Below are 24,907 nucleotides of genomic sequence, written 5' to 3'. Positions count from 1 at the left end.
AGGCAAGAGGTGGGGCCCCCCCACTGCTACACTAGCACCCCCAGGCCACACACGTGCACACACACAGGCAGATTTGAACCCACCTTCCCCCCAGCACACAGCCCAACCCCTGCACTAGAGGGGCTCACAGAGCTGTCAGCCCAAACCACATTTCAACAGGCAGGAGGGAGGCTGCCTGCCCTAGATGAGGGCACACCCAGGAGGGCAGCATTGGACACATGTCAGGGCCCTTCCTAACACTGGCAGAGGGGGGATTTGAACCCACAGCCCAAGCACTGCACTGGAGGGAGCGAGAGCAGGGTCTTTACCCCAACATGTTCAAGTCAAGTTGAACGGCTGCAGCCAGGAGGGAGCCCCCTATGGCTCTACCCAAGAGTGAGGACACAATGCAGGAGATGCCTCTGAGAAAGAGAAGGGGACAGGATTTGAAGCCGCATCTTCCACCGGCCAGGCAAGCAGCCAAACCACTGGACTTCACAGTAAGTCTTGCCCTAGTTTGGGTCTGTTCAATTTGCACAAAATACAGCCTCAGCCTTCCCTCCGCACTTTCGATGAGAGACTTGAACATCCCCCCGCCCCACCCAGTCATCCCACCCAGCTCCACACTAATAGCTACCTGGAGGTAGGTGCATTTAAAGCACCAGCTCTTTGAAGGGAGGGGTGACACATGTAATCATATCTTTAATAATAGCTCCAATTCCAACAGCTGTGTGTCCTGGCTGGAGTATGAAAGGAAGCACTGCTGTCATCTCGCTGCATCCACTCAGCTGATTGTGGGCGGGAGTTTGAGTTTTGCAGGTTTCAGACCTAAAGATAAAAGGTTTTGTAAATTACAACCACAGCAGCAAAACCTCAGGCCTCCCAGAACAGCCTATCACGGCTCCACTTTTTCCCAAGGCACAAAGGGCAGCTAGACGCCCTATTCCAATTGACCAGACACATCACCCCACTGTGCGCCTTTGAAAATCCACCCCTGCTCTGCAGTACCAGCCTGGATTATTGTTGGTACCTCCCAGAAAACTTTAGTTGAATAAAGAAAACCATCCCTTGTACCATCATAGCAGGGATTGTGTCCCATTAGGTCAAGTTCAGCATGCTATGCTGTGCACCCCACTGGGATGGGCTGATTTCTGTTGCACATGCATACATTGAACTAGCCCCTTTGCTGAGCACTTGAAGGGAAATGGTGCTCCCCAAAAAGCAAGCAACAGGCAGTGAAAATCAGGACTCTTGCCACATCCGGCAGAGGGGCTAAACATCACTTAAATCCCACCTAATCAGGAGTGAGGGGCCAGAACAGGCATGGCCTAAGTTGGACTGGAGTGATGGGGTTGGTCTTCTGTACAGGGTGAATTCTGCCCATAGTAAAGTCGTTTGTGACTCCCATTGATCGGAATTTTTTATTTGGCATGCCTCTTCCTCCCAGAGTAAACAAACGGATTTATAGCACGGCCCTGCCCAATAGAGCAGAGCTGAAGTGTTTAAATTGCTGGAGATTTTGAACAGGAGCAAGACGGCAAATTCCGCCTCACATCAAGCGCAAAGAGCTTTGGTACAATCTGCTGTTTAACAAAACCCCAGTGCTTGGCTGAAAAACCTCTTAAAAATGAACACAGGGATTGGCAATGGAGCCTCTGGAAAAGCTAACTGCTGTCACTGGGCAGCTGGGTTTTATGGTTACTGAAAGAAAAACAGCAGCAGACCATTACAGAAGGGTTTCTTTTTTTGCTTCCACATCTAGAAACCGTCTCAAGATCCCCCTGACCTTTGCTGAGCAGATATTGAAAAAAAAAATCAGCCTCATAAAAATCATCTCATCCATTCACACGTCATGTAAAACGGGCAAATGGAACATCGTTAGTTTTAGCCCCAGTGTAGATTTTATTTTACCTTGCCTGGTAAGTGTTCATCAGCATTGGGCAAGGCTGATAGGGATCATTTCAAACGCTTGCCAATGCATGCAGCTGATTCCTGGTAACCGGCTCCTCTCAGGATTGACTTACCATGTCTCTAGGCAGCCATAGTTACTGGTCACCAAATGGGAAGTGTTTGTGTGTCTCCATCCTGGAATAAAAGACAAACAAATCCTAAGTAAATAACAATCACAGCAATACAGAGTCTTCTACAGAGAAGCTTTTTCAATAGTGAAGGCAGCCATCTCTTCTGGCATGTGATGGAAATAGCCAGATTATGGACTTGAACTGGCAGCAAACCTTTAACTTAGAATTCATTAACACAAATACACACAAACTAATCCCATCTCTCTCTGGATTTACCAGTGCATCCTGCTTTCTCTCTGGCAGGTACCTTCCAGCCACTGGATCTGCTAGTACTGGGGATCTCACTTGGGCCAGCCAAGGCATTTAAAGCTCTCTGACAAAAAAAGGATGAGCCTCTCCTGCTTTTTCACTCCTGTTCCATTAAAAGACTGCAGGCCCCGGAGCAGGGAACTGAGAGATGACCCCCTAGGCAGCCACCCACCTGCTCCTCCAGCCTAAATAGCGGAGGGGCAGCAGAGCTGATTGGCTGGGCTATTACCTGAGGGCAGGCAGCTGGCAGTTTACGCAGGCTAAGCCCTTGTCCCAGCTTGATTACGCAAGGGCCAGCAGCTGCCCAGCTGACCCAGAAGGGTTTATATGCCAGCCCAGCCAGGCACTAGAGGGAAGGGAGTGTGGAGGTTTTGCTGGTCACCATACACAGCCCTAGAGACTGTGGGGTGAAGCATTGCACTGTGGTGGGGAATTCATGAGCACTTTGTAAATAAAAGCACTGGTGATTGCAAGCTGCAGGGTCTTTGTTTGCCAGAGGGGAACCAAAGCAGAGAGGCTGGGGTGGTGGTGAACCCTGTACAGACCCATGGTCCCAATGAAGTCAATAGGAAAAACTCCCATTAGCATCAGTGGTGCTAGATCAACCTCTAATTACAAAGAGAGGCTCAACTTAGTGGGCTACCAATAGGGTTTGGTTGTGAAACCCCTGCTCTTTCTGGAGCATGGCTGCCCGGACGGGGACCCAGGAAAGGTGAGGTTCTGCCCTTGGCTTGCCAGTCACTTTGGGCTAGATTCACAAAGCTCGGGGCTGAGGATTCAGGGCACCCTGGGTGTAGATCTTGGGGCACTTTAGTGCTTTCATGAATCGGGAGCTCTGAGATCTATTGCTGAAAAGTGTTTTGTATAAGGAACTAGATGGTATTAGATGGTAGAGGGGACCCGGGAGGGAAAAGGTTGAGACCCCCTGCCTCCGCTGGTCAGTGTCTTCACCAAAAATGCTGCCTTCTGTCATTAAATGTGGCTTTTTGATCAAAATGAAAATGTAATTTGGTTGAAATGTTTTGGTTGCTGCAAACCAGAAGTTCTCTTTCTGGGGGCCCTTCCCCTTTGAGAGAGGAGGGAGGGGGGATTTCTCCAGTTTTCCTATAATCAAAAGACAAGTTCTGTAGCAAGCTTTTCAGGGCGAGGTCCTTTGGTTTCTAGCTTCAGAAAGAAAGATGCAGTTTTATATTTTAACCAGCTCTAGGGAGGATTGAAACATCTCTGTGGACCAGCCACTAGAGGGCAAAAAATTCACATTCTCCTCGCTTGGGTTATGCTACCACAGCCCCCGCTCCAGCCACATGAAATCTCTTTCGGGTCCCTTGCTGGACTGTCCCATTTCAGGATTGGGGCCTTATTTGCAGATTTTATTGTGTGTATTGCGCAGGTCCAAGCTTCAATAAACAACAGCAATGCTTTGCACGTTACACTAGATCTCCAACGTGCTTCCGAAACCTTTGCAATTTATCCTTGCCTCTGTGTAGGTTAGCATCAGGTCCCCCTCTCCCCCCCGGGGGAGGAAGCACCTGCCTTTCAGCCCAACTGAAACTAAGGGGGTTTGGCCCCTTCCCTTCTTCACTGTGGATTAATGAATGTTGGGAAAGTGCTTTGAGATCCTCCCATGAGCAGCCGCTACTGAATACCTAGCTCCTATATAAGGCCTTGAGCCCTGTGGATGAAAAGTGAAGGATCATTAACTCCATTTCACAGCTAGGGAAACTGAGGCACAGAGTGGGACGTGACGGACCACAGGTCACCCAGCAGAAATGCAACCCAGCTTTCCTGCATTCCAGTCTGGCCCCTGGACTACGGAACTGAAAGCACCCACTATTTCCTAGCCTGCAAGTCTCCCGGTGTAATACCGCTAGCCAAGCCCTGAAGGCTACAACCCAGTTACGTGTTGCTAGGTTTTTTTTAGTTCAACAAGCCTGTTTTAATAACTCACCCCAGTAGGTTCCATTTAATAAATCGCGCGTTGCAGTTCAGCCCTTCCAAGGTCTGGATTTCTTTGTCTGTCAGGTGAAAGTCGTATACCTGCGGAGAAGAAACGGCCTTTGAATTCAAGCCAAGGGCTTTCTGTGCTCAGAGGTTTGCAGGGAGATGCGATACCGCAACAAAGCGTGAGAGACGCGGGCGGCTGTTCTGTGAGGCTGAGAAATGCAGCTACTGTGCGTGATAGCAGGAGGCTGGCTGGGGGGAATGGCAGGGTGTGAGCGTGGGAGGTTACGGCGTGACAAGCTGCTGTGCTGAGATTCACCCCCAGACGCTTTGTGTGTCTCTCTGAGGCTAAGGCAGATCTGCTGCTGAGCATGTGTTCAGTGCAACTCTACTAAACGGGCATGGCTGCCCGCTCTAATCCGCAGTGAAAGGAGAAAAATTCCACCTCCGGACGCATGGGAACCGCTCCCATTGCGGCCACTGGGCCAAAATCTATTCCCACAACAGCTTTGCCGACCTGGGAGTGTTTATTTCATCTCCCGCTTTCCCTTTCACCCAGATTGTCACAGCTGAGCAGGGACGAGAATCACGGTGACTGTTTACAAATCACTATGTTAACAGGCTTCCCAGGGACTGTGTGACAGCCAGCCAGTGCCGCCTTTCAGAGGGGTGCAGCGCCAGGCTATCAAAGCTGTCCAGTCTCGCTCTGTCATATGTAGTGTACCAGGAGCAAACCCACTTAGATCTCCATGCGGAGACCCTACAAGTGTATCACTGATCATGCAGGGGCTCACCCTCAGCTTAGCAAGATTTAAAGGTCCCTTGAACGAGCCATTCAAATCCTGTTGGGGACAGCTCAGTTTTGGCACAAGTTCCCAGCAGTGGCTTGTGCAAAGCTTTTCAGCTCACTCTGGTGATGCTAAGGCAGCCACGTGCCCGAGGTGTGGAAAAGGTCTCTAGGGGAGAAAGAAGGGGCCCCTACCATCCCCATTACCTGTGCGTTCTCCACAATGCGGGAGGGGGTGATGCTTTTCGGTATGGTGGCGATGCCCCTCTGAATGTGGAAGCGGATCAGAACCTGCAGAGAGGGCAGAAGGAGCTGGGGAGCCCGGGTATGTGGCTGGCACGGTGGTAAGGAAGCGCACAGCCGGTGCAAAAAGACTTAGACCCATTTTTCCATACTGCGCCCACAACCTCCCCTCTCTCCGTGTAGGCTATGGAGGATGTTGTGTGTCTATATAGAGAAACACCACAAGGGAGTGTGCTGTCACCCCTCACCTGAGCGCTGGTTTTTCCATGCTTCTGAGCAATCTCATTCACCGTGGGGTTCTCCAGGAGGGGCTCGGGCCTGTTCTCCCCCGGAGGGCTAAGGGGAGAGATTTGGAGAGTCCTGAACAACGGCTGCTGCCTCCAGGAGAACAAGCCACACTTTGCAAATACAAGGCCAGTGTTTTCACAGCGCCACTGGGAGGCAGCAAAGCCTCACGCGGCTGGTTTGAGACATGGGGATGGCAAGGGTGGATGCATGCTCAGCGGTGCAGTGCAGCTGCTAATAACGAGCACCGCCCCTCTCTGGCCCAGTTCGCTCTGCCTCTCTCACGAGAGGAGAATCCAGCCCCAATAGCGTAAGGAAGATTCTCAGCCGCCCCTTGGCTGGGTGAGCCAGGGTTACGGGGACAAAGCGCTGGAAGAAGAGGACCCAGCTGGTTTCTCAGTGCCCGCCCAGGTTGAGTCTGCAGCCAAGGCAGCCCCTAAGAAACATCCCCTTGCCAGCGCTCAGAGACGCCAGCTCCCACTCGCTCCATGTGCCAGTCAGCGAGCCCTGCGACGCCAGTCCAGGGCAGAACTGCCCCTCTGTGCTGCAGCGATGGGCTCGGGGTGTCTGAGGATCTGAGTCTGGATCCTGCAGCAGCAAGACCCCCGCCCCTTTCACCCCCTGGTTAACTCAAGGGGTGGTCCCCCCCTTTACAGGTCGCTTTCGGAGCGCAGTTCTGCTCTGAGAAACCGACATCGCTGCGGTCCATGCCTTCCGCCTCCCCGTGACTCCCGATCACCCGTGGGCCGTGCCCCGCTCACTGCCCTGCAAACTTCGCCCCGCCACCCCGGAGCCAAGCCAGGTTCATTCCGGCTCGCAGGCCGGCAATAGGGTTCTTCCCGCCGGGATGGAGGCCGCGGTTCCCCCAGGGGTACCTGAGCCAGGCTGGAGTCTGGCGCCCGCTGCCTTAGCAGGGCTGAACAGGGACCCACGCGGAGCCCTGAACGCTAAGCAGCAGGCAGGGCAATGAACGGCCCCGCCTGCGTCCAGGGATCTGCTCCCTGTGAGCATCCACCCTCCCGCGGAGGGGGGAACTTACGAGGGCAGGGCAGGGCAGCCAAAGGGACTGTAGGCGGTAAGGGCGATTCCCTTAGACTTGCAGTACTCCACCAGCCGGGGCTGGGTCAGGTAGGGGTGCAGCTCCACCTGGTGGACAAAGAGTCGTTATGGCTCTCCCGGTCCCCTCCTGGTCTCTCACATCCTGGACCAGCCCAGCTCCAACGCCCGCAGCAAACACCGTGACAGGCGTCGCTCAGCCGCTGGCCGATGACAAGCCTTTACCTGGTTGACGGCAGGCTGGATTCTGCACGCGGACAGCAGCCTCTCCAGCTGGGAGATGTTGAAGTTGGAAACCCCAACGGATTTCACCAGGCCCTCCTCCACCAGCTCCTCCATGGCCTGGCAGGGAAACAAAGAGGTGCTGCAGCCAGGTCAGAGGCTGTGCCTGCGCCACTGGGGCAAACCAGGGGGCCTCTGGACTAGCAGGCGAAGGCCAGTGCACCGACTGGCTTTGCAGAGGTGCTGGAACGCGGGCAGCTGCCGCCGGCTTCCCCTGGAGCGATGGGTGCTCGGCAGCTGTGTCAGACTAACCCCAAATCCACAGCTTCCTTGGGGACGTCGGCCCAGCTCCTTGAAGGGAGCGAGGTCCCGGTGCCTGAATACCCGGGAGGATGTGGGCCAAGGTGCATGGAGCAGGGCCAGCGATTGGTGCTCTCATGCACCATGGAAGATCCCGCCTCCATGCTTATTCTGGCAGAAAAGGGTCCCGATGGCCTTTCCCACCATTCTGTCCCCCGCACCCAGCCCAGGGCAGGAGTGCAGCTCCCGGGACGGCTGCGAGCGATCGGATTCAAGCGGCAAAGGGCTGATCTCCATCTCCCCACGTATTTATGGCACTATCTCCGGGCCTTCAGGCAGCGCCAGGAACCAGCATACAGCCTCTGCCGTGTGCACCTGCTCGGGACGGATTTATCACACCGGCTGCCGTGACGGGCACGAGTTCTACCCTCTGCACACGCCCAGAACTGCCGCATGACTGAGTTTAAAGGCCTCCTGGAAAATGGGCTAGCCAGCAGAGAGGGCCAGGGCAGCTGGGCTAGAAAGGTGGGATAAGTCAGTGGCTGTGTTCTTTTGCTCTGATGCCTGGCAGCTGGACGGAAGAGTTTCTCTATGTGCCCATTGGAGCAGGTTTAGGAATATTCCCATTGGCACGCAAGCTCTGTCTGTCTCCTCTCAGGACCAATTAGCTCCTTCTCAATGAGGCTGTGCGCGCTGTTCCATTGTCTCCAGCCAGAATAAAAACCTGCCCCATCTCATGGCTCTGAACCTCTTCGGTAATTGCCAATTTATATGGGGGCAGGAACTCTCCGCCTGCCTCTCTGTCTCTTGCAGCCAGAGAGCGGAGGCTGCTGGTGGAAAATATGGATGAGGAACGTGGGCCAGCCATAAGATTGTTCCGCCTGGATGGGGCTGGGCAGCGGATACACTATGGACAAGCCACTGAAGTCCACGAGAGTCTTTCTAAGGTCTGCAAAGGGTTTGTGTGCGTACGGGAGCCATCTACAGCACGTGTCCCCATGGCATGAGAGAGGTGGGAATCAGAACTTCCCCTGGTAAAGGACGCCTGCAAGGAACACCGGGGAGACCCCCTCCAGCCCAAATATCTCCATAGAGATCATGGCATTAGCCCTCCTTTAGCTCACGTGGGAGCAGCCCAGGCTGAGGTGTTGCAGATTCTGTCCCTGCTCACGACCCCAGGGAACATCACTGCACTTGGCCTGAGATGCTGCATCTTACCCTCCAGGTGTTCACATAGTCCACATCAGACTGCAGAAGCAACCCGTCCTTTTGAGGCATGAGCTCCCCGTTGATATTCTGCAGGGGAACAGACCAAGGGCCACTTTCTAGGGTGAAGTATCCCACGTGCCTCTCTTAGGAACTGCTGCCAATCTTCCCCAAGCTGACCTGACCTGCCAAGAACTGGTGGCGAGGCGTCAAAGATCCCATCTACCCCGTTCATCCCTGGGCAATGCCCCCGACACCTCCGGCAGGAGTTCTTCCAGTAGAAGAAAGGGCTAAAGAAAGGCGGGTGCATTTAATGTTTTTAAATAGATGCCGCAGTGTCAGTGAGGTCTGCATGGGGCTTTTCTAGAGCGTTAACACCCCGGCCAGTTTGCGTGACCCGTCTCCCGGTATCCCAGTCACGGGGAGGCAGGCCAGGCTCACAGACTCGACGGATCAGGGCTTGGATAGGAGACGCCCATGATCCCTTGTGGTTGAGTCAGTACACGTCCAATTCAGTACTAGGCATAATCACCCCAGTGGAGTTGAGCACTAGTCCCCCTCCTCTTACAAAACTTGGCTCCTATATCACAAATGGTCAGGATGACCCTTGTGTCCCATCCAGAAGACCCATCTACAGTAGCACAACCCGCCATCACCCTTGCTATCCTCTACAGTTCCAACCGGATACTGTCATCTCTTCATTTCCCTGCCTGTTCCTTGGCTGTGAAATAGTTGCTGTGCTCCACCCCAGAGGTGGCAGCATTCCAGCAGTGAGGAAAGTGATTTCTTATCTGTCTCCCACGAGGCAAGTTCTCTGTCGGCTTATGCCATCCATCCATTGAAATCAGACAATGCGGCCCAGTTATTCCATGTTTCTACAGCTCTTTGAGCTACTTAGATGGAAGGTGCAATAGAACCTTTAGCTAGGTATTTACATCACCATTGTGTCTGAGCACCTCACCCCCTGGGAGGCAGGGCAATGCTATTCTCTCCATGTTACAGAGGGGGAACTGAGGTCCAGGATAGATCAAGTGACTTGTCCAAGGTCACACTGTAGGTCTGTGGTTGAACTGGGAATTGAACCCAATAATCCTGTGTCCCGGCCTAGCGTTTTAGCCACTAGAGCACGCTTCCCAGAAGTGCAAAAGGAAACCAGACACCACACTAAGATGCGGTGGGCCTGCCATGGCGGGACAAGCCAGCCTACCTTGTTTTGACTCTTGGTAATTACAAATGGAAACCCAGTTCGGTCCTGTCCTGACTCATCACTGTATAAACTGCTGTGTGGCTAAGGGGAAGAGAGGAAAATAAATGCCCTCAGGTCAGAGAGAATCCACCTTACCGGAAAGCCCATTGGGGAGTGCATGAGATAGAGATCCAGGTAATCCAGCTTCAGCATCATCAGGCTTTTCAGGAAAGCCGGCTTCACATCCTGCGGAGCGTGGAAGCTGTTCCACAGCTGCTCAGAGAAGATTGTCACAGTATTAGTTATATTCCAGTAGCACCTAACCAAAATCAGGGCCCTTTACGTCAGGTGCTAGACAAACATGTAGAGAGAGGCAGTCCCTGCCCTGAGAAGCTCACAGTCTAAATAGAAAAGACAGACACAGGGTGGGAGGAGAAAGAGAGGGGAGTGTATTGCTCAACCTCCCAGAGCAGTTCAGAAGCAGAGCTTGGGAGAGAGGCCAGGTTTCTACACTCCCAATCCAGAATCTGTCCTACTGGACCAGACGGGTGTGTGCGGTCAGACAAAGAGAAGGAGAATGGGAATAGCATGAGCCCCGTTGTAGAGATGGGGAACCGAGGCACAGGGAGACCAAGTGACTCACACACAGGGAGGGTGTGGCAGAGACAGATCTCCTGAATTCCAGTCCCGTGGCTTAACCCCGGGACCATCCCTTTCTCCAGCAGTCTGCTCTACACGAATTGCGTGCGTCCACAGGGCCCCACAGCAATAAGCGTTCGGGAAGGAGTCAGTCAAACGTTACTCCTCTTTCCATCTCCCCACTCCCATTGGTCTGTTCTCCTCCGCAAGAAACAAAGAGGAGGAGCCAACCCCACGTGACTCTCAGGGGTACCCAGCCTGGGAATCTCTTCTACAGCATTCCATGGCCACGACTTGGTGCAAGTGCCTTTGTTACTTGCACCATAAATATCTCTTAGATATAGCTTAGGGATGGTCAAGGTTGGCTTCATGAGTCCGGCCTCCCAAAACCACGAGATTGGTTTAAAAAGCATACATTTAGGGTCTTATTTGCCTTCTGGCCTTTCGGGTTCTCATTTTTCAGCTTCTGTAAATAGCCAAGAGGGTTAGGAAATGTAGTTTTTATTTAATAGAGGCTGAAATTTTCACTGAATCACATGAATCCAGGAGCTGGGGCTCTGAGAAGAAATACCCACTATCACAAGTCCTGTGATCACCGAGCAAGAACTGGCAACTCCTGGCGTTGGGGTAGTCTGAAGTAGGTCAGTTTGGAAAGAAAACAGGGCTCACCTTGCTCGCGACATAAAGCTCATCTCTCGCCAGCCTCCCTTCCCCCAGTTTCTTTTGAAACGCTGCTCCGATCTCGGCCTCATTCTGGTAAAAATAAGCACAGTCGAAGTGCCGATATCCAGCATCTAAAGCCACCTCCGCAGCTTCCTGAACGACCCCCGGGGGAGCCTGGAAAGAAAGCAATATACGCATCGCTGCTTGCTAGCTAATCTTCCCGACAGCCAGACTCCTGGGGCTGACAAGCTACACCCGTCTACACCAGCCAAGCAGGTGGCTCAATATCTTGAGATCTCTCTCACGTCTCACACAGGGCCAGGCCTTGTCTACATTTGGGTTGGAGACCCCCGCAGGGAACGGCGAGGAGATGCGAGGGTCCCACGCGTTAATGCATGCACAGGCTTGACAGCCTGATCCTGCCGCTCTGCAGGGCCAAGACTCGGGGGACGGTTTGCCGCCTTGCAGACAAGAAGAGCTTTGGGTGCGTGGGCCGGCAGGGGCAGCGAGGTTGTCCTGGAGGTGCTACGGCAAAGCAAATTCATACCGAAGGCTTCACACCAAGACATTGTTCATGCAACTCTCAGGGCGTGAGTCTATAGCTATTGACCTGGCATGTTTCCCCCCAAATGCTCGGCCCTCCCCTAGTTCAGTTCTCTTGGTGTTTTGCTGCACCGGTCCCCGGGGGCTCAGAAGCCAATTACCAACAGCCAAAGGCCCATAGGCACTTGAAACATTAGTTTCTCTGTGCTCTCCTGCCCTAAATGGCTTTGCAATAAACTTTCCCACACTTCCAATAGACCAGGAGTCTTTGTCTCTTTGCTGCCAGCCCCAGAACGTCTTAGGAAATCACCATGTTCTCTCTCCAACAGTCTAATCCCGCGTCCATTGAATCCACTGGGCCTCTTTCCATTTAACTTCAAGGAACTTTGGATCAGGCTGTCAAGCCTGTGCATGCATTAACTCAGCCTTGTACACGGCTCCGTCTGTGCCTGGCCGCAGCCCGGCCGCACCCCGGCTGCTTGAGAAACAAAGCTGCCGAGAGCCCTTTCTGTCCCCAGCCGGCGTGAATTAAAGCGTTTACCCAAGAGCTGAGGCCGGCATGCCTCTGCCTGCAAAGAACGCCGAGACAAAGAGCAAAGGCCGGGGCTGACCCAAACTGATTAAGCAGCACTTATGCACAGTTGTTCCTGCCTGGGCACAAAAGGAAAGCAGGTGGGGAGAAGTGTGGGCCCGGCAGGAGTTCTGCCAAAAGGTGGGATTCCTGGGGTTGACTGAACCCAGCTGCACTCATCCCTTATAGTAGTAGGACGCGGGGGTTCCCGAAAACGATCAGTGTTTCAGCTGCACTCGGCCCCTGCTGATCAGCACATCATGCCACCACACCATCCAAAGAGAGAGCCCGCAGTTGGGGAGCCTCGCTCCCTATCCTCGCTAGCCAAAACACAAATGCTGAAGTCCTCCATCACGCCGTCCCTCTTCTCCCAGCTCCCACCCCGTCGCTGGCTTCCTGTTTTGTGCCTCTACTTCCAGATCCTCTTGCTTTCAAGACTTTGCAAACACCCACGGCTCCGTTCCCCTGACTTCCTGCGCTCCCTCTTATTGTCGCTGGCTATCCTCTCCCTTGTGGGCCAACGCCGGCCTTTCGATGGCAGGACTAGATCCCTGGAACTAGAGCTGGCTACAAAACATTGATTCATGAAGATCGGGGCTTGTGCTGTGGGTGGCGTGATGTGTTGGGACACTCGCACAGCGGATGCCCAGCCTGTACCTCTCCTATGGGCTGACAGAGAACCTCCCATCTCGAAGGCTGCTAATCCAGCAGTCTTTCAGCAGAATTCAATTTCCTTCAAAGACCTCTTTCAGAGGAGATTAAAGTCGACAATTACCTCTCCCAGCTCTCGATCAGCTCCTGCAAGCGCCGCTGGCTGTACGTGCCTGAGACAAGGCTGACAGAGCGATCAGACACCCCAGGAGCATCCGTGTCCCAGCGAAGTTTATTAAAGGATTAAATCTCTACGGATTATTTAATTGCACAACAGAGCACATGGATCCCCATCAGCCTCCATGCGACGCCACTTCCCTCCACCACGAACAGAGCTCAGCCCTGGCGTGGAGACATGGAGACAAGGGGGAAGAAAGATCCTTTGTGAAAGAAAGGACCTGAACTGGGGAGCGTCTCTGTGTATCCTGTGGCCACAGTAGCCCAATGGGCTACCAAAAAAAAAAACAGTTTTGCTGGCCGCTTTCTAAACTTTGGTAGCCAACATAGCTTCATGGATTGATCTTAATGGAACTACTCCCCTTGACTTCCATGGACTATGGATCAGCTGCTTGAAGTGCCTTTTTCGTTTTGTTTTAGATGCCTTTGTGAGGAAATGGAGAGTTTTGCAAGAAAAATCCCATTGTTGTAAAATTTGTTGACCAACAAAACAGCAGCAGTATTTGTTTTAAAACAATCAAAATCCCCCAAATATCAATGAAAACGTTTGGCTGGGGGTTTTCTTTGTTTTAAAACAAATCCTGCTGCTGTTTTGTTGCTCAACAAATTTTACAACAATGGGATTTTTCTTCCATTGGGCTTGGTGAAAAAGTTTCAGAACAAAAGCCGTGCTCCTCGGAAAAGACCTGGAAATAACCAGCTGTTGCCAAGAATACTGCTGCCATCCGTGCCTGAGAACACAACTGTGGATGCCTTACCAAACATGGAGCATATCTGCAGGGACAGGACCGCCCGAGCTGCTGGGCTGTGTGAGTCTCTGGGGTCAGAGTGGACATGAATCTGCTGTTTGAAAAGACTGCGCGGTGCCATGGAGGGTTTCAACTCCAGCAAGAACACCAACATTCGGCTAGTGCCAGCCTCCAATGCCCCTTGGTCATTAGGCCCTTGGGCGTCTGGGGTTGTGTCCTCTTTTGTTTTGGCAGCTTTGGTTTTAAATGCACAAAGGGAGGAGGACAAGAGACAACTGGGCTACGGATCCACCGAAACATGGCGAGGGCAGCACTGACACCAAAGCAGACGTGTTCACGTGGATTCTGCGTTCCAGGAGCCCAGAGGCGCGTGGCTTGGATCGGTGGTCCTGCTCCTGGCCTGTCTGTGTGCGAAGCTTGACCTTCTTTTGGAGGGTACACAGAGCAGAGTCCCCATCCTGAAAAATCGGCTGCTTTAATTCAAGCCACCTTTGTTTATATTTACTCCAGAGGCTTCACCCGGATTGGGGCCAGGTGCCCCCGGGAAGGCACTCTGCACCCTCGGCTCATGGTGCGGGGCCTGTAGCGGGATCAGCACGCTGCAGCAGGGTCAGGCCCTCGGATGCTGAGCCTGGCTGGTGGCGTGCACCCTCAAGCTTTCAGTGGGAGTGGAAAGCACCTGGGGCGAAATTCACCGTGGGCCGACGGTGCTGCAATGCTGAGCTTTGCCATGGCGAACGCCGAGGTGCCAGGGCTCCCCAGGCATTATACGGGGAAAGTTAGGGGCCTCACGCAGGGGTTCTCAGAAGCTGCGCAGGCCACGACCTACGTAAGCTTGGAATGAAATGCAGAGAAAAAGGACAGGGGCCCAGATCCACAGTGGGACCCAGGTGCCTAACTCCCATTGGCCTGGGGCTCAGGCGTCTGGCTGGCCAGAGGAGGTGTCTCTGTCTGCTCAGGAGGCTCAGTTGTGAACCCTGCCTGGGAGTTAAGTCTCTAAGCCAGGTGAGCCCTTTCTCATGGAAAAAACCAAAAGGAGAAAAGACCTCCTCCCCCCCTCCACAGCCCAGCACACGCAATAGTGAGGTCACTCAGGTGGGAAAGCCGGGTTCAAACCCCTGCTCCAAAACAGGCAGAGCTGGGGTTCAAACCTGGGACTCCCACAATCCAGCGAGTGCCCTGACCTCTGGTCGTTGACGGACACGGACACACACCGCCGCCTGCCGGGCGTGGGGGTGTGACTGGCGTGCTCGGAGCATGTCTCCGGATCAGGCCCAGCGGGCTCGCTATGCTGAGGAACTCCTCGTCTGAGAATCCCACTGGGGTTAAGGCAGGAGCAGCTTGTGCCAGGGGGTGGTGGCAAGATTTAGTTGGCTTTGCCAAGGCCACCGGCAGGGCGAGGTGGCAGCTGAGCCATGATGTGGTGAAAGTCCATGGTGCCTAGCTGTAGGCCGTCAGCACCTGAAGAGACAGGTACGGAGAAATCCCTTTGTGAAATCAGCCTTTACCAGGACCACTCAAGCATCAGGCCCTAGAGGGGCGCTGCCCATCACCGACTTCTCGCTGGAGCTGTGCGCGCATTGGCTCTTTGGTTGAGCACTTGGAGAAAACTTTTTAAAAATCTCGGTAAAAAGGGGGAGCGCCCCATGTCCCTTTTTCTGGGGCAGCCACCGGCAGTCCAAACACCTGTCGCCTACTCACATCCAGCTGGCTGGGCTAACGCTTCAGCTTGGATGGCCCCTAATGACTGACAAGGCGACGCAAGATGGAGTCCAGCCAAAGCGGGAATGTAAACCCCCCGGAATGCAGCTAGCTCTGGGGAGAGAGGGGAGCAAATCGACGGGAGGCGGCTGCAATGACTCATTAGCTTTGTTGCTTTCCTTTGCGCTAGCCGCCCGGTCCTGACAATCAATGTTCAGATACGCCTTCCTGGAGCGGCTCGTCATTTGTGCAATGTTATTATTGCTAATGTCCCCGCATCTAAGTGGAACAAGCCAGAGGCAATTTCAGGGCTTTACATGAAGCAACTCAAACACAGAGTTAATTCTAACAAGGCAGTTTTTGAACCGGCCACAGATTAGAAGTGTTGGTGTGGCACTATGCAAGGGATGCCAAAGGAGCTTTCTATGGGTAAGCCTTAAAAAAAAAAAAAAAAAAAGGGGGGGGGGGGCTTTCAATAATGAAGTCAGTGGGTCATCTACAGCATGTAACTTCATCTTTTCATGCGTGGAGTTTGATTTTGACCCTGGTGTGACTTCCACGGCTAGCCACCCCACTGCTAAAGCATTAAGTACTTGTCTGGCTCCCTTCACTGTAGGGTCTGAGCACCTCCCAGTGTTTAATGGATTTATCCCTGTCAGGTTGGCTAGTTCTATTACACCCATTGTACAGATGGGCAACACTGAGGCAGACAGCCTATGCTAACTTGCCCAGGTTCATACAGGAATAGAACCTAGGGTAACCGCACCCCGTGCTAGCATGCTAACCACTGGCCCACCCTTTCTTGGTATAGCTAGTCAGATTTCCAGCTAAGTGTGTGAAGGGCCAAATATCTAACTGGCGTCACGAAATGACCCCCAAGCCAAGTATCAGCTCCTCCTATGCGAACGGAGCCAATACTTCCTTTGCCTGTCTTACCTAGTCAAGCCACGGTCCTGCAAATGGTCAGCTGCTGTTTCCAACACAGACCCCCAGTGACGCCAGCAGGGCTCTGCCCGTGCATGGCTGGTTGCAAGATTGGGACCGTCGGCTGGAACGAGACATGTTCACAGACAGCCCCGAGCGTGGATGGAGCCTCTACACGCTGCCCTCATCCAAAGCATTATTATAATCCTTTGGCTAGCTAACAAAGCTGTCAGCTGCCAAGTTCTAAACCTCGCTGACCTTTTTGATAAGTCTTCCGCTCCCTTGGGATTGAGAGAGATGTGGCAAATACATCTGTGGAGTGATTCAAGTGCATAGATTTCGGGTCAAAAGTGAATTCTAGGGCTAGCGGAAGGGGTTGTACTTAAGGGCCTGATCTTGGAATCACAGTGGTCATCAAATGTTTAGTCCTGCGCATGCCCATCTGCTCCGTATACCGGGCGTCTCTCTCAATTGCCAGCCAGCCATCAATTGACAGGGCTACATGTGTTTGGACAGACTCCCTGGTTTTGAAGAACGTCGTGTGGCTCACAGATTTAGCAGTGGCAGGCAGGACTACGGCTGATGCAATGATGGCCAGCACACACGGCGCCAGTATTTAGCCAATAGCCCCATCGCTTTTTGCTGACTGTCGGCTTTTATATTTAAAACATTCTAACCCCTGATAGTTGGAGATCATTTCCCCAACCTGATCCTCCACAGTGTGGGGTTCCTGGGTCTTTAGCTAGAAATATTTCTAAAGCAGTGGTTTCAAGAGGCTTGGATGCCCCCATTCAGGTCACTTGTGAGTTAACTCTGAAACCTACTGACAAACTACAATGCCAATTTTTCAGCACTCTTCATTTCAGCAGAAGCCTCCAGCTATTCTGGGGGAATGGGTGTTGTTTCAGTGGCACCGTTTTCTCCTTCCCCATCCAATGGCTGATAAAAGGGTTCTTTTGGCAGATGCCACTCAGGATATTTTAATGAGAAGTCTGGGCAGCTCATTAGAAGGCTACTGCGTCTCAAAGCATATTGGGTTTGAAGTGCGAGCTCTCACGAGAACCGGGGTAGAGAAATTTAAATGCATGGAGCTACAGGAGACAATGTGAACTTTAATTACTTTCATGGAATTAATTTTAAAAAAAAAATCCAATGCACATTGAAAATCTCCAGTTGAGCAGACTGTCTTATCTTGCCTGTTTGACACAGAGCCGGGCAACTAGGACTCATGGCTTGCTACCTGATGTACTGCCAGACAAGCATGGCAGTGTCTGAAGACTCAGAGTTCTAACACTGGTGGTGGGGGAAAGGGCTTTGGGTTCCACTGTTAGATACAATATTTTGCCCTGTAAGAACCCAATTTGGCCATAGATCTCAAGCTGCTTTAAAGCTGGTGGCAGTTATTTAATAGTTAGTGGGCAAATGGCATTATTTGTATTGCAGAGGCACCTAGAGTTCCTAGGCTAGATCAGCCCCCCACTGCGCTAGGCACTGCACAAACGTATTAAAAAAGATGGTCCCTGCCCCAAAGAAGAAAGCTGTGGTTTGCCCAAGGTCTGGTCTGCACTAGGGTGTTTTACAAGAGCGTCCCACCCTTGCAGCATTGCTGATGGCTATGTGTCAGCTGCCAGTTTGCCCAATGCGCTGGGAATGGAACCAGGGACCATCGGAGCTAAAAGAGCCAGATTGTCTAGCTGCAGGTGTAACGGATTTCCATGCCGTGTAGACTTAGCAGAAAGATGGACCTGGGGCACATTCACAGCTGGGTTCCAGTAGCGTTGGTGGGAGCCCAGTGTCTGATTTTAGGGAGAGCCCGGCGAACAGCAGCTCCTGTTTCTCTCTTCAACTACGTGCTTAAAGGAGAATATGGCCCCCTACTGTAGCTCTAAGTCACCAGCCTTTTAAGCACCGTGTCAATTAGTCCTCCTCTGCACCGAGCTAGGTGGCCGTAATTGCATTTTAAAAGCACAAACCTGCTTTAATAGGAGCATTTCCCATACTCCCCTCCCAACGAGCAGGGGGAGTAAAGGCTCTCATTGCAACATTAATTTGCCCACAGTGTGGTAGAGATGTGATGGCAGATTCTTGGTCAGCTCTTTTTTTCTGACCAAAATAATATTAAAAAAACATCAGTTTTTGCAGAAAACTCATTGCCTTTTGTATTGTATTTTAGTTTTTTTCCAGTGAAAACTCAGACCATAGTTAAGGAAAGTTTCCTTTGTCAGCATTTTTGGGCAGGAATTTCTGGACCAGCTTTAATACCAAAGCATGCAACGTTAGACCCCGAGCTCCAGAATTCAGCAGCACAGCCATTAACGTGGAGGAGAATTTCCCAGGTAAAGACTTCCAGCTCACGCCGTTTCCCCCCTGACTACACAGACATGCAATGTGGGCAGATTAACCTTGGACTGAGAACCTTGAACTGTTTTCCTTCGCCTTGGTCTGTCCGATTCTCACCTACACTGAGGCCATTTGGCGTCAGGCTGGCAAGGCGAGGCAGCCTTGATGTGGTAGTGAATATTTACACTGAATTCCCACCCCTTGGCCCTGCTGGAGTTATGTGAAGTGGCCTATAACATGCTGCCTCCTTCACCAATCTTGGGAATTACCAGCCACACCGAGGGTCTCTTTCCAGACAGAGGAGTAGTATCCACATCTAGGCAAAATGCACAAAAACAGCTCCTCAGCCCACCCTGGGCTACAGCTCCCAGGAGGTTTTCCCCAGGGCCCTTCTCAGTCTCTGTGTCAGCATCGATTGCTAGACACCCCCTTGCCCTTTTCACTGCCTTTCTTCCCAGCAGGTTCCCACTCCCCCTTCCTTATCAACAACCTGGCTCTTTATAGTCCCCCTGGCTGTCCCACTTTCTTAACTGGCCAAACTGGGAGCACATTGTTTAAAGGGGCCAGCCACCCTGTGACATGGCTTCAGTGTAAAGTTTAGCTCGTTATGTTTCCCATTGCTTTCATGCTGATTTCCACCCTCTCTCTAGGCACACTCAAGTGATCCCGCTCAGGAATTAAAAGAACAATTAGAAGCACATAACTGGATGATTTTAAAAAAACAACTTGCCTGATCCAGCCATCTGTGGGGTGTGGGCTGTTCTTACCTGCTCCGAAAGCTTGCTATTGATGTATTTCTGTAGTGCTTTTCTCCCTTCAGCTTTCAGCTGATCACTACTGCATTAGACACCTCTCATCAGAAACCTAACTGTGCTCCAAGTGCAGAAAGTTACGATGAGATTAACTTTGGGTATGTGCCTAGTTTCCTGGGAGCCAGACCACTACTAATGTTTTCTTAGTCAGGAATGAAACAGAGACCAGAGAAGTGCTGCCATGGCGCTTACCTGCCAGGTCCCTAGGCCCAGTAAAGGCATGCATCTCCCAGACAGCAACGTCACAGCCTTAGAACTCATCATGATGCTTTCAACGTTTCAGTCTCAGCGCCACGGTCTCACACACAGAGGCACCGTTTCAGGCACTGGAGTTTTTATTCATCAGCTAACACAGCCTAGACATGCCCATAGGTCTGGGGATAAAATAATGACACCTTTCATAGTCACTGGCTGCAGCAGCAGCCAATGGGAAAGCTTAGAGGTGTTCTGTGGCCTTGGGAGTCATGGAATGAAAATCTTTATAGGAGCAGCTATGCAAACAAAATTCTGTCTTGCAGGGCAAAAACCCTCCTCCAGCAGCATCTGCCCAGAGAGGTTACCATAAGGTCTGACAGGCAGCAATACCAAGGGTTGGCAGGAGGGGAAGGGGAGAGTCACTGGATCATTCCTACAGCTGAAGGTCTGAAAGGAGAGACGGGTGGGGAATTTTTCAAGGCAACATCTTTCTGTTGAAGAATACCGATTCGTCAACCAGCAAAACTGTGCAAGACAGGGTCAATTTCCACATGATTGCCTAGTTCCCCTTTCCCTTGATCTGTTTCTCCAATGGGGCAAACTGTCCAGGGAACTCCAGCAGAGTTGTAGGGGGCGATACAGGCAGTGCTGATGCAGGAGGCATGCAGCGCTGAGCAAGGGAGTGAACTGACAATGAGTGTGCTCAGTACATCACACATGCACAGCACTGAATTCAAGGGCAGTAAGCATGGGCTCGCTCAGTCTGCATCCCAGGCACACAAAGCCAGATCCACAAAGGGAGCTAAGCCCAGCTTTAGGTAACTCTGTGCTCCACAAAACCCCTCCTTGGCTGGAAGCACCTGCAGTCACTTGGTGTCTATGTTTCTGCCGCTGAGCACATGTACTCCTGCCTCGCTGGTGCCTGAGCCCCAGACCTGCCTGTCTTCCCCAAGGGACTGGATCTGGGAGGCTCAGCAGGAGCCTAACTCCACACAAGGTGGTTGGGAGTAGACAGCCTCCCTTGTCATGTTTAGCACTGTGGTTGAGACACTCACCCAGGCAATGGGAGAACCTGGGTCAGTTTCTTCTCGCTGCCTGCTGGGCAAAGGGATTTGAGCATGGCAGTGCGAGCTCTCATGTGAGGGTCCTAATAACTGAAGTCAGGGCTAGGCTGATGTGGGTTTCTCTTGTTGAGGGTGTTCCATTGTAATTAAATAACTCAGTAGTAATTGGGCCACAGCTCAGATCAGGAGTGCTAGCCTGGTGCCGGTATTTGGGTATTTACCTAGCACGTGGGACATGCAGACTCAGTGCCCACGCTGAGCGAGGTAAAGGGCTTTAGGCAGCAATCTGTCGCGCCAGTGACCAAGTGCTGGGTTATGAAGCAGGGCTCCTTTAGTCCTGCCTCTTGAGCCGGTCCTCTTTAATGAACTAATAAATGGCCCCATCCATCAGGAGTTCTCTGTAGTACAGTGACTGGGGCAGGTGCCTAAGATGGTGCAGGTCGCTGGTTCAAGGCTAGGGTTTGATTTCTTCTTGATGCTGGTCCCCTTTAATTGTTTGTTAAGTAGGCCAAGGCAAGAGTGAAAAATAAGAAGTCCTTGATAGGGCAGGGGTTCCAGTCCCAGCTTGGGGCGCTGGAGAGCTGGGTTCAAGTCCTGGCTCTGCCAGCTGAAGTCTTTACTATTAGAGCCGTTCCACTGCACTTTAACTAGCGACTGGGACAGCCCCACAATCAGTATCACTCTATAGTCCGGTGGTCTGGAGACCCACCCTGGAGATTCTAGGAGTAAGTGAATCCTAGTTCGAATCCTCTCTCTGCCCTTAAGGCCTTTGGAGATGGACATCCTTAAACTTCCCAGGAGACCGAGGAGGTCGTAAATTGCTCTTTAAGAGCCCTCCTGTGCGATAGTGGGGTTGCGCCGTAAGGGGGCGGAGGGGTGCGCCGTAAGGGGGGCGGAGGGGTGTGTGGCGGTGTGGTGTGAGTGTGTGTGTGTGTATGAGTGCTTGCGTGCGTTCGCGGTTGCGGTTTGCGGAAGGTGGTGGAGGTGTAGGAGGAGGGGGTGAAGAGGGAGGGGGGGGGCGGTCACTGGGAGGGGGTGAGGTGGCCACAGGGGACAAAAGAGAGATACTTTTAACTAAGTCCCTAAGGGGGCCCCGGGCTCTCTTTTTTCAAAAATAAAACCCTCTGTTTTCTTAGCTGAGACTTGAACCAGGAACAGCCCAAGCTCTCACAGCCCAAGCCGCCACTCTAACCACTGCCCCATGCAGGGTTTCACACTTACAACACTCCCGTGGGCCCAATGACTCGTTAATTACAGTGCAGGAGCAGCAAGAGGGAAGACTTGAACCCAGGGACTCAACTTCCCAGGTACTTACCCTAGTCACTGTGCCATAGAGACCTTCTTACAACAGCCCTGCCACAGCCACTAAAGTCCAATTCCTGCTTCTCTCCAGCCAGCCACAGCGGATGAAGGGGGAGATGCTGCAAACAAACACATAGAGTCGTTCCTCTGGCTGAGCGTGCCAAGCAGTGCATGATGGGAGACAGACGTGTGCTCATTGCAACCCAGCCACCACCTCTGTTATCTTCACTAAACTTTATCTTGGGGTTTGTGCTCAGACTGGAAACAAACAAGCTCTCAGGCCCCTGCTGCTGCTGCTGCTTGGTGCAGGAATGAGCTCAGGAAGTAGGTTCAGGATCTGAAAGTGAAGACTAGGTTGAGGAAGGAGGGTATTCAGACATCAGGGACTGGCTTCCCCCCTGTGCGACTCCAGCTCTATTATTCACATTCCAGTAGCAGCCAGAGGCCCTGCCAGAGCTCAGGGCCCCGCTGCACAGTAAGAGACAGTCCCTGTCCCACAGAGCTTACCATCTAAATAGACAAGAAATACAGTGGGAGGGGAAACAGGCATGGAGGAATCATGACAGAGACAGAAAGAGAACACAACTATCTTGAGCGTCGACCCATTGCCTGGTCCACGGCGCCACATTGTCTCTGACTAGCTAGTGTAACCCCACTGATTTCAGAGGCCCTGCGCTAAAGTCAAACTGAGCAGTCACCCTCTGGAAATCAGACCCTGTTTAGTGTCTCAGGTTAGGTGCCCAAAATTGCTTATTACTTTTGCACTTCCTACCTGCTGTCCAGACCAGGAGCTGGGATGCACATGCAGGGCACGGTGGCACTAGCAGGAATTGAATCCAGATCTTCTGGGTCCGCGTCTTCTCTCTTACCTACAAGACACATCAAATAAACCAACGTTTGGCTTGGCCCATCTCTGCTGGACTTTCATCAACCCTGGGCCAACTTTTGCAACCCAACCTTGAAAGCAGATGAGCTTTGCTGAGTTTCAGGGCTTTCTTTCCAGTTCTCTTTGGCCCCTTCTCCGGTACCAGACACATCCTGTGGTCTCGCCTGTCCCACAGGTTAGGCCCAGGGAAGCTGTTTATTTTGAGGCACTGCGCGGGATCGACAATCTCCAGCAATGCAAGCCCGGAATGGGTGCTGCTGCGTAGCTGGTCCCCGTTGCGCTGTGCCTCATGTTTCCACTGGGGACTCACTCTTGGGTGACAGCTGCTTGGTCGGGAGAGTAACTGTACATGAACTCTACCCCCAAACCTGAATGTATCTATACAGAGACCTGCCCTGTGGCAGTGCTGAAGCAGAGCCTCCCCCTGGCCCTACCTCTCACTCAAATCCAGACCCCAGAGCTGCCGTCTGACACGCTCCTCTGATCCCTGGCTCTCCTGGCCTTGCCAGGTGGGAACTGGCCTCTGTCACGCCCACCATAAGAGCACACATCAATCCAAACGGAGTGAACGTAAATCTCCACTCCACTGATGGGCAGGGTAATGCAGCTGGCATTGGTCGGGTGAGATGCACAACCAGCAGTGAGATGGGATTTCCCAAGTCAGGGATTTAACCCCCTACAGTTGCATGGAAGTATTTGGAGGTTGAGCCTGAAAACTCCTGGAGCCCAGTTACCCGAGAACTGTCTGCTTCCTTTGAATTACAACGTGCCAGTGGCACTGGTGACAGCGCTGGACGCTGGGCTCCTTTGCTTATCCAAAGGCCATGTAGAGGACACTGCGCATATACCTCCATGCACACTCTCACATTCTGACTTGGAAGGACATTCAGACCCGACCTTCACAGAAATCCACGAGCACTGGGCACTTAAATACTTTTCAGGAGCTGGGCCTCAGCTTCTGTAGCCCACTCAGCCTTTGCTGAACCTTTTCAGCGAGGGGGCCAAGTACAGTGGTGACTTTTGTGACCGGTATATCTGTCCACCAAGAACTGAGCTGACTGCCGCTACCAAGTCATTTTCCACTGTCTGCTAACTGGCCCTCGATCCTTGCTTACCACCGTCCTTAGAGACCGCGGGGATGGGGGCTACAAAACACCAGAGCCAGATAGTTGGCTGGATGGTGTCAAGCAGATGGCTTAGGGATGCAATTAAAGGCTCTGTAGCTTACAGTTAACATTCTGAGCCATGTTGCTTCACCAAACCCACTCTGCCAACAGAGCATCTTAAATCAGGATGGCTCAAGACTTTCCCCAGGGTGATGTGATGGTTTGGAGGAGAGCTAGCTTCCAGGCTCCATATTACCCCCCGACTGACCTCACCTGAATCTCACAGCATCGGACCAGAGCCCAAGAAACTTTCCAGAGAAGCATGTTCATCTTTTATGGAGCGTGTGTCAGCTGCGATCCCAGTCATTTGAATGCTGTCGTCAAACGGTTTCCTCTCGCCACAGCTTGCCTGCACGTGTGAATAAATCCTTGCTGAATCTTTCTCACACACGCACACATCGCCTCTTGTCGGGGTCTGCTTTTTATCTCCGTAGGCTCATCTTTTTTATTTCACTCACTTGTATACTCCAGTGTAAGGAGTAAAATGGTGTATAAAACCTTCACTGCACGGCTGTGTTCACCGTTGTCAAGCTGCAGAACTGGGGATGTAAAAGTTAGGGAATGAAATCAATCCATCCTTATTGGATTTATAGCGTTCCCTGCCTGCAAAGGCCCAACGAGCGCTTTACATTTTAATCAGTGCGGAACCGTATCAAAACTCCTGCAAAACACAGGCGAGACAAACCAAACACCCCGGCAGTGCAGCTGGAGGCTGTGTGTGCCTGTTCTACCCATTGAAGGGACGTATCTGACCCTGGTCACCACAGCCTCTGACCACCTGACGCTCTGTAATATTGCTGCCCCTTTGTGACCTGAACAGCTGGTCAAATTTCAGGGCCTAGGGATGTTCTGATCTGAAGGAGAAATGGCTGAGTCTGGTGTTTTCTTTGATACCATCTCCTTTATTTACAAGGAATGTACAAAGTCCTGCTCCTCCAAACACAGGAGGAGCCAAAAATAAAAGGAGCAGTTTCTTAATCCTCCAAGCC

General features: G+C 52.3%; 1 protein-coding gene and 1 long non-coding RNA gene across 4 annotated transcripts; one reads left to right on the top strand and one right to left on the bottom strand.

Annotated features, from left to right (window-relative positions):
* Window positions 1-144: 144 nt before the first annotated feature.
* On the bottom strand, window positions 145-19,566 carry LOC137142893 (1,5-anhydro-D-fructose reductase-like). Of its 3 annotated transcripts, XM_067532370.1 has the most exons (11): window positions 19,498-19,566; window positions 10,844-11,011; window positions 9,692-9,808; window positions 8,362-8,439; window positions 6,847-6,963; window positions 6,605-6,711; window positions 5,529-5,616; window positions 5,245-5,328; window positions 4,258-4,346; window positions 2,004-2,064; window positions 145-807 (listed from the first exon to the last, which is right to left on the bottom strand). In XM_067532370.1, exons 1-10 carry the CDS (start codon window positions 19,564-19,566, stop codon window positions 2,025-2,027), a joined length of 957 nt encoding a protein of 318 aa, XP_067388471.1. In that variant the 3' UTR covers window positions 145-807; window positions 2,004-2,024. The 3 variants fall into 3 exon arrangements, 1 of the variants encoding a protein (XP_067388471.1); XR_010917035.1 differs by lacking the exons at window positions 4,258-4,346; window positions 5,245-5,328; window positions 5,529-5,616; ... (4 more) ...; window positions 10,844-11,011; window positions 19,498-19,566 and adding an exon at window positions 2,277-2,483 and having other exon boundaries at window positions 1,891-2,064; XR_010917034.1 differs by lacking the exons at window positions 4,258-4,346; window positions 5,245-5,328; window positions 5,529-5,616; ... (4 more) ...; window positions 10,844-11,011; window positions 19,498-19,566 and adding an exon at window positions 2,277-2,480 and having other exon boundaries at window positions 662-807.
* On the top strand, window positions 2,878-19,941 carry LOC137142895 (uncharacterized). Its single transcript, XR_010917036.1, has 3 exons — window positions 2,878-3,021; window positions 18,379-18,489; window positions 19,144-19,941. It is a non-coding gene; the product is annotated as an uncharacterized lncRNA (long non-coding RNA).
* Window positions 19,942-24,907: the final 4,966 nt, after the last annotated feature.

The sequence above is a fragment of the Emydura macquarii genome, unplaced genomic scaffold (genome assembly GCF_026122565.2).
Source record: "Emydura macquarii macquarii isolate MOO-44397 ecotype Brisbane River unplaced genomic scaffold, CSIRO-AGI_Emac_v2 contig_3278, whole genome shotgun sequence".
Taxonomy (NCBI): Eukaryota; Metazoa; Chordata; order Testudines; family Chelidae; genus Emydura; species Emydura macquarii.
This window is presented reverse-complemented; position numbering and strand designations above follow the sequence as displayed.

What these genes read in the sequence shown, in the direction of transcription:
- LOC137142893 (XM_067532370.1), bottom strand. Translation starts at nt 19,566, where the DNA reads ATGAGTTCTAAGGCTGTGACGTTGCTGTCTGGGAGATGCATGCCTTTA. An exon ending in ACTCCCCAATGGGCTTTCCG is followed by an intron (nt 8,440 to 9,691) that starts GTAAGGTGGATT and finishes GTTCCCCTGCAG; the next exon opens with AATATCAACGGGGAGCTCAT. An exon ending in GGCTGCCCTGCCCTGCCCTC is followed by an intron (nt 5,617 to 6,604) that starts GTAAGTTCCCCC and finishes CTCTCCCCTTAG; the next exon opens with CCCTCCGGGGGAGAACAGGC.